Genomic DNA, 8,148 nt, shown 5'->3' on the forward strand with positions numbered 1-8,148 from the left:
CTATGTTAACCCTTTGATGCACTACATGGATCTAAAGTCTAAGGTTATTTTTTCTATATCTATTTCATAGCTTGTGCTTTAAAGGGTTAATATTAGTTAAAAATTGCATCTGAATCTTATTAGTCATAAACTTTTGTTTAGTAAAACGATTCCGCCTTTACTGAGTTGAATGCATTATTAGACATTAAACAGGAAATTAGCATTAATTTAGCTTTTATAGTTTACATTGCAATGATTTTAGTTAAATTAAATGATGTTCAATGCAGCCTTATTGTACAGAGTTAATGAAGAATTTTCAATGTCCTAGGCCAGATTAACAAGTAAAAATGTTGATAAGTCTATAAGCATTTGATGTTTGGTGAACAATCACTGCAAATACAATAATATGAATATTCTTAAATGGCACTCTAAAAGTTTCAACTATAAATAACTATTGACACTATTTTAAAATGCTCGTGAAATCAATATTGTGCATGCTCATTATAGCGATATATTGAATTACTAAACATATGTCTATACAGTCAAGCATTTATTTGTCCTTACAGGATGAAAAGTGTTGTTTTCGAACGTTAAATCACTTTCACTAAACCAAATTTGATGAGCAAAAAGTGGACACAAGTAATCTTCTGACTTTCAGCACTTTCTCTGTGGGACTTTTAAAACACTGGTTTGTTTGAATGGCCTGACTATTCTTTAAGTGTCAACTTATTTGCCTTTAGTTTGTGGTTTGACTGGCTGTTTACCCAGCATGGAGCAGATGGGTGTGGGTAGAATTGTTAATTCTACAGGCATACATGAGTGTTTGACAACCAAAACAACAGTGACAGACTACAGGACTGTGTCCGTGCAAAGAATGCATACTGTATGTGCACATAGTGTTTTTTTTTTCACAGAGTGACATCGCCAGCTACTGGCCTAGCATGCAAAATACACCACTTTTTTTAGGATCCCTTTGAACAGGTGTTTGTTTTGACAGCACTGTCATCTGCATTCAAAGCTTAATCAGTTGTGCTCAACCACATTCCTTTAGTTTGTGATTTAACTAGCTGTTTTCCCAGCATCGGGGCAAGTAGGTGTGAGTAGAATTGTTGAGCCTACAGGGATAGCTAATCGAACACATCTGATTCAGCTCATCATTAGTAGACAAGACCTGAAAGCAGAATGTCAAGACCTGAAATGGGAATATCTGAAAATAGCGTGCAAAATGTCCAGTGTTTCAGTAGGGGCTCTAGGAATGTGGTTGAGAACCACTAGCATAGGTCAACAGAAACATAGGGTGGATTTCAATCTGAAGGGTTCATCCCTATACTGTAATCTCTTTGAAGGGACCCTCTAAAGACATTAAAGCATAGTGATGAGCTCTTTTAAAATAAGTGCAGTGTGTGACACCAAACAGCTTCCCTGAGCAAAAGATAATTTCCCGAAGTGTCCATAAGTTGTATTTTTCAAACTCCTTCATTCCAAGGCTTCATTCCCTTCTCTTTGGTAATTTTTCATCACTTCGATTTGGAATGACACTTTAATATGGTGACGATGATTTGTTTACTCCTAAGTGGTCTTCAGAGGGCAATATATGTTGTTGGAATGTACTGATTAAGAAGCGTTTAAACCTAGGGTCAGCAACCTCTGTTTTTGAGAGCCAGTGTCTTGCAGAATTTAGCTCCAACTCTAATCAAACACCTCTGAACAAGCTATCAAAGTCTTACAAGCACAGTCAAAAACCTTTAGTATAGAAACCATAGTGACAAATGCTGCCTCTATGGCAATGCAAAGAGGAGTCTAAAAGCTGCTATTTGATTTGCTAAGATGTGCTTCACAGGGTACAGGATTGCAGGTTTAAAATAAAACAGACTTTTCATCTCCCACATAGTCAAATAATAATCTGTTATAAGTATATTTGAAGCTTTCAGGCAGGTGTGTTGCGGCATGTTGGAGCTAAACTCTGCAGGACACTGGCCCTCCAGGAACAGGTTTGGTGACCATTGCTCTAAACCCTTGCTGAGGGCCACTGTCCTCCAGAGTTTAGCTCCAACAGAGTTTCTAGCAAGTGTGAATACATTTATTGGTTAATTCAGATGTTTTTAATTTGGACTGGAGCTAAACTTTTTCCATTAGCAGGTTTGGACAATTCTACAGCAGTGTTATTTTTTTATACCAGGACAGTCATATCCTGCTCCTGAAGGATCAATGTCCAGCTTGATTTAGTTCCAACTATCATTAAAAATGACCTCAAGGTTCTGTGTCTGGTAACTTTGATCAGCTGGTTCAATGATGTTTAAAGAGATAGTTCACCCAACAATGAAAAGTTTCTCACCATTTACTCCTACTCAACTGATTCTAAACTTGTATGAATGTGTTTCTTCTAAACACAAAACCTGATATCCTTAAGAAGTCTGCTAAATGACTAATGTAAATGTAGGAATGCTGGAACCAACAGCTAACATCAATATTACGAACATAAACAATACTGTCAATGGCAGCTGCTTTTTAATATTATACTATATTTGTTTGTGTTCAACAGAAGAAAGAAATGCAAGCAGGTTTGAAACAATCAAGTAGGAAGTTAATGATAATAGAAATGTTTATTTTTAAATGAACTTTTTATTTAATTAACTTTTTAGACTGTTAAACTAAAGTTTAACTTCTAAACGTTTTAGAAAAGCAGGGTTGAAGATCCCCATTCTTAAAAGAAATTCATTTTGGGTGAGTGAAGTCTAGCTTAGTGTCAGTGTCACACACACACACCTCTTCAGAGTACTTTCAAATCAGTTGCGAGTCAATGTGATGACTAAGAATAACGAAGGCCAGAAAAAGATCAAACTACTTGCTATTGACTTTATTCTAAAATGCGGAAGTGCACTTGTTTTTGTGATTTGTTTTAAAACTTTAGAAATGACTAGGAATAATAAACATCAGAAAACGATCTAACTACTTGTAAAGCGGAAAATATCAGTTTGCAACATCAAGCGGCATAACAAGCTCTTTTAACATCTAAAAATGAATTGAAGTAAATGAGACCGGAAATCTCGAGACAAAGAGATTCAAATGACTGCTCCCGCTCATACGCAAAGAAAAGGTCAATACAGATAAGTGTGTTTATGACTATAAACAAAATTCAAATAGTATATTTGCAACATCAAGCAGCAAAACAAACTGCTAAAATTAATAGAATTGAATGAGATCGCAAATCTCATAAGCCAATAAGGTTCTAATAGCTGTGCCTGTTTTTACATGAAGAAATAAGGTCAATATGAAAAGACCAAGGCCGTGAAACTACTCAAAACAGACTTCCTGTACTGTGGAGTGGGTAAAGTGTCAAACAAGTGTCAAGTGTATTTTCTTATTTACTTATTTTCTTTTCCCCTTGTTGTCATTTTCAGAGGAGGGAAAGAAGAAGAAGCCGGTGCGTCTGGCGATCCAGCGAAGCGTGGAGACAGGTCTAGCTATCGAGATGAAGAGCAGGATGACACGGCAGCCCAGCAGAGAGACCACAGATGACAGTGAAAAGCCAAAACCTGGAAAGTAAGTTCTCCATCTTTTGATTACACATTTCCTTAAATCACTTCATCACCACGGTTTTTGGCTGGCTGGAATTGTCAGCTGTGAGATCTTTAGTGAAATGTCTGTCAGTGAGCAACTGATTTACTGATGTTCTGATCTTTTCACAGTCTGATTTTCCCTGGGGTGAAGATCTCAAAGGACAGCCAGTTTACAGAGTTTCTGGATGGCCTTGGCCCAGCCCAGCTGGCAGGAAGACAAACATTAGCCACACCTCCAATGGGTTAGTATCATCAGTCACTGTTTTAATTAGCTGCAAATAATTTCTACTTGATATTAATAGTTTTAATCATTCAGTTGTATTCTATGAGGCTTCTTATGAGTAAGCAAGAAAGAAAGCAAATGGTAGGTATAAAAATACTGGCAATATCGCCACCTTGTGGATGAAGTGCAAAAATTCTAAGCACAAAAAGATGCATGGAAAAAAAAACTGGGCTATAAACATTCTCTGCTGATGCTGAAAACACTTAACACAAATCTGAATCAATGTATTACTAATTAAATATTTAAAATGTTTTTCTTTGCAGGGGATATTCAGATTGGTATGGTGCACAGGAAAGAGAGGCTGGATGTTGAAGTTATTCGGGCTCGAGGTCTGGTGGGCAAACCAGGAAACAAACAGACTCCAGGTAGGCTTTATTATTCAGTCTGATTGTGACCATGCCTTTTACTCTTTTTCTTTCTTAAAAAAGTATACATTCTAGGACTAATTAATGTTTATACTACAATTTCTGTGGTCCCTCATTTACAGCACCTTATGTAAAAGTATATCTACTGGATAATGGGAAGTGCGTCAACAAAAAGAAAACACGGACCGCCAGAAAAACACTGGATCCTCTTTATCAACAGCAGCTTCAGTTTGAGGAGAGTCCTGAAGGGAAGGTTTTACAGGTACTAATTAAGATCATAAACCAGGCCTGAATACTATTTTATTCAAATGTTGTTCTTTTAACATTATGAAAAAACATTGAAACATTTCATTTCAATTCAAAGTTAAAACACCAATAAAAGGTTAACATTAAAATTGAAATAAAAATCTCGAAACCATCCCGATCATTCCCCTCTCCTCTCAGATGAAATGGAGGGCCACATCAAAGGTAACCATGGGCCAACTATGTCCCGCAGGCCCTAGTTTGGGCATCTCCTCTGTAGATAATCATTCTGTGACTGGACCATTCCCTTATTCGTCAAGCCCTCTCATATGACCATTGCACAAGAGGTAGACTGCAAGCACGGTTGCCAGAAAAACATGTGCATAAGTGAATGGCCATGGATTATATGTTATGCTGTATAGCCTGACTGAGATCATTTTTCTGACATGTACCAAAAATCCCAGACTGGACAAGAATCATTTTCAGTTTTAAAGTCTTTTTAAAACACAAACGCACAAGTGTAAATGGCACTTTAGTTTCAGTTTTAATATGACGTCTCTTCTGAATCTGATCATTCATATCTTCCTTTACAGATCATTGTTTGGGGAGACTATGGACGCATGGACCACAAATCCTTCATGGGAGCCGCCCAGATCCTATTAGACGATTTAGAGCTGACCAACATGGTGATTGGCTGGTACAAGCTCTTCCCTCCCACCTCATTGGTGGACCCAACCTTGGCACCTTTAAGTAGTAAACCTCCAGAATCAGGTCTGGAGAGTTCCAACGTTCGGTCGTAGCGTTCGGCACGAGGAGGTGAGCGGTAGAGAGCGGCATGAGTCGGAAACCGTCCCGACGGGTCAGGTCCTGGTTACACTGCATGCTTGATGTTGTGTCCTCTGAGCCCGTGCGACATGAGGCTAAGAAAAGGCCTGCGTCCTTCTGCCAAAAAAACAAAACAAAAAAAACGAAAAACGAAAAGAAAACGTATGCTGCTGTCAAACGCAAGGGAAAGAACGCCACAGGAAGTCTCTCCGTTCAGCTGAAGAGATGCAGCCAGGGATTCGGTGGAGTCTGGATTCTTAACCGTAGGAAGTTAAGAGTCCACCAGAAACGGAAGACGCCGTTTTTCTCTGGCTGTTTGCTCTCTGTTGTATTCCAAGAGATGTCAGTGTTTCTTACTAAAAACGTTGTAGCCATTATTGTAAGCCAAGCTGTCAGGAGGAAAAGAGAAGAGAAGAGCGCTTGGCTGAGATGGGACAAGAAAGGAGTGACGTCCTCAGGGGAATGACCCTCCATCAAGCTTGATCTCCATCGGATCGGTCTTTAAAGTTCACGTCATGGCCAGAGTTCCTGTTCGATTCAGGAAACAACAAAAGTCCGGAAAGAAAAAGAAAAAAAAAAAAGACATCAAAGAAATATTGGACCCTTTTGTGCTCTGGTATGATGTTTTCTTTGTTGATGTACTGTATGAAATTGATGAGAATTGTTTTTTTCTTTCTTTTTTTTTCTTTGCATGTATGCAAAGTTGTTTTGAAAAAAAAAAAGTTATTTTCCTCGAGACTTGCAAAAAAAAATACAATTAAAAAGAAAGAGGAAGAAACTTATTTAAGGATGAGCAGATCAGCCATTTTCAACAGTTTGTATTATTTTTAATATGAGATTCTCTAGTGCATGATTTTCAAAGAGACTGAATGCAAAACGATAACAATGTGATTGTCATCCTTCAGATTATTCTTCTGTATTTTTACAGATCTCGGTTACAGGTGTGGCCTGGTTTGAGACATTGCGTCTCATATTATTATCATAAAAAAAAAAAAAAAGAAAAGCAAGAGATGGTTGAGAAAACAATAAATGTAGTTCGATTTAAAATGCAACACATGGAAACTGTACATTTCTCTCTTCAAATGCAGCCATAATTGTGTTGATGAGCTGTAGATTTGGGTCCGTCATGATTCCACTGTGTTCCGTTCCACCAGAATGGCTCATTCATTCAAAGCAAGCATGTTGAAAAGGGTCTGCAACATGGATCGAGCACACCGTCTGTGTAATACAGCATGTTTTGATAGAGACATCTGGAAGTTTTTCGCTGTTTTGTGTACAGTGCATGTGGACCACGCGTCTCCCCCCCACCCCTGATCTACTGTCGTCCACAGATTCAGGGCGGGGTAGAAGGTTTGCGGCCGACAGTTCAGACATTCAACGCAACATTCCACCTCTCGGCACTCATCTTTTCTTGAAGTTTTGAAAAGAAAAAAGGAAAAGAAAATTAAACAGACAAAAGCAAACTAAAGAGAAAATAAAAAGTACGAAAATTTATATTTATTCAAGGTTGACTTGGGGGGGGAAATGGTTGCAAGTATATTTTATTTTATTATTGTTATAAATAAAATGTTATACAAATGGATCCCATTGGATGGTGCTGTACGAAGTCTCTGAGTCACTCAGAGTGGACTGAACAATGTTCTTATTCGTTGTGTTTTTGAACACAAAAGACACTTGTTGTTGGATGAGGAGCGAGTCAGTTCATGGAGATGGGAAAATTGCCACACAATATGAATTTTTAATTGTTTCTTGTTTTGAGAGAATAAAATTCATTTACTAATTCCCGTGTTAGTCTGTTGTCATTCACCAAACTGCTCATTTTGTAAGGGATAACAGTCACAGAAAAGAATCTCAAATTTGGACTCATCAGACCAAAGCACAGATTTACACTGGTCTATTTTTTTCCTTGTGTCTCTTCTGCTTGTTGCCTGTCCTTAGAAGTGGTTTTAGCAGATATTCTACCATGAAGGCCTTATTCACACTGTCTCCTCTTAACAGCTGTTCTAGAGATGTGTCTGCTGCTAGAACACTGTGTGGCATTGACCTGGGCTGCGTTTCCCGATAACGATTGATCTTAGCACTTAAGAGCGTTTTCTACGAGTCATTTTGCGAACGTTCGTTATTGTTTCACGTGCGTTTCCCAAAAATGCACTTAACACAATTGCACGTAGCCCAGCTTTAAGTGCAACTTAGGAGTCGCTATCCGTTTGTTAAGTGCTGAAATGTCACGCTATAGAATGGCTCGTTATTGTTGCACATGTTATAGCAATCCATATAATTCTTCTTCTACTTGTGTGAATGTATATTCAACTCGAATAACATAAAAAAAAATATTTTTGAGCCAGTTTAAAAACATAAATTAACTGGAAATGTCGTACTGTAAAAACACTGTCTTGCTCCAATCTCGCATAAAACTAATTCTAACAGTCCTTGCCGGAAATGACATCAGCATCATTTTCGATATTTATATGAAACCTTAATTAAGTAGAATTATTTATCAATTTCTTTATCAAAAATGGCTTATCTCACATCAAAATAAATAAATAAGTAAATAAATAAATAAATAAATAAGCTCTTACATTTATTTTTGAAAAGTTTAGCCTAATTATCCCCACCTGATGTGCATTTGCTAATAGGACAAAAATATAAATAAGCACATACCTAGGGGTGGAGACACTAGCAAAATGGCTGAAACCAAAAAACAAAGAAAAGTCATTTTTCAAAAAGAGGAAATTAATATTATTTTAGAGAAGGTGGAAGCTACGCTTTCGGGCTATTCACAAGTCCAGTGGTGGTCTTCTCTTTGTGCCACAAAAGTGCTGTGCTGTAATAACAGTAACAGCTATGTTGCACAACATTGCAGTGAGGGCAAGAGTGCCCTTGGACATCAGGG

General features: G+C 37.7%; 1 protein-coding gene across 50 annotated transcripts in view; it reads left to right on the forward strand.

Moving 5' to 3' along the window:
* Nucleotides 1–7,035, forward strand: part of rims2b (regulating synaptic membrane exocytosis 2b) — a 254,309-nt gene extending 247,274 nt beyond the window's left edge. For all 50 annotated transcript variants that reach the window (XM_073931581.1, XM_073931575.1, XM_073931579.1 and 47 more), the window contains 5 exons: nt 3,381–3,522; nt 3,669–3,781; nt 4,086–4,187; nt 4,310–4,449; nt 5,024–7,035. In XM_073931581.1, the coding sequence (XP_073787682.1) occupies nt 3,381–3,522; nt 3,669–3,781; nt 4,086–4,187; nt 4,310–4,449; nt 5,024–5,230 (704 nt within the window). In that variant the 3' untranslated portion in view covers nt 5,231–7,035. The remainder of the gene's footprint in view (nt 1–3,380; nt 3,523–3,668; nt 3,782–4,085; nt 4,188–4,309; nt 4,450–5,023) is intronic.
* The last annotated feature ends 1,113 nt before the right edge of the window (nt 7,036–8,148 follow it).

This window comes from Danio rerio, chromosome 19 (assembly GCF_049306965.1).
Source record: "Danio rerio strain Tuebingen ecotype United States chromosome 19, GRCz12tu, whole genome shotgun sequence".
Classification (NCBI taxonomy): Eukaryota; Metazoa; Chordata; class Actinopteri; order Cypriniformes; family Danionidae; genus Danio; species Danio rerio.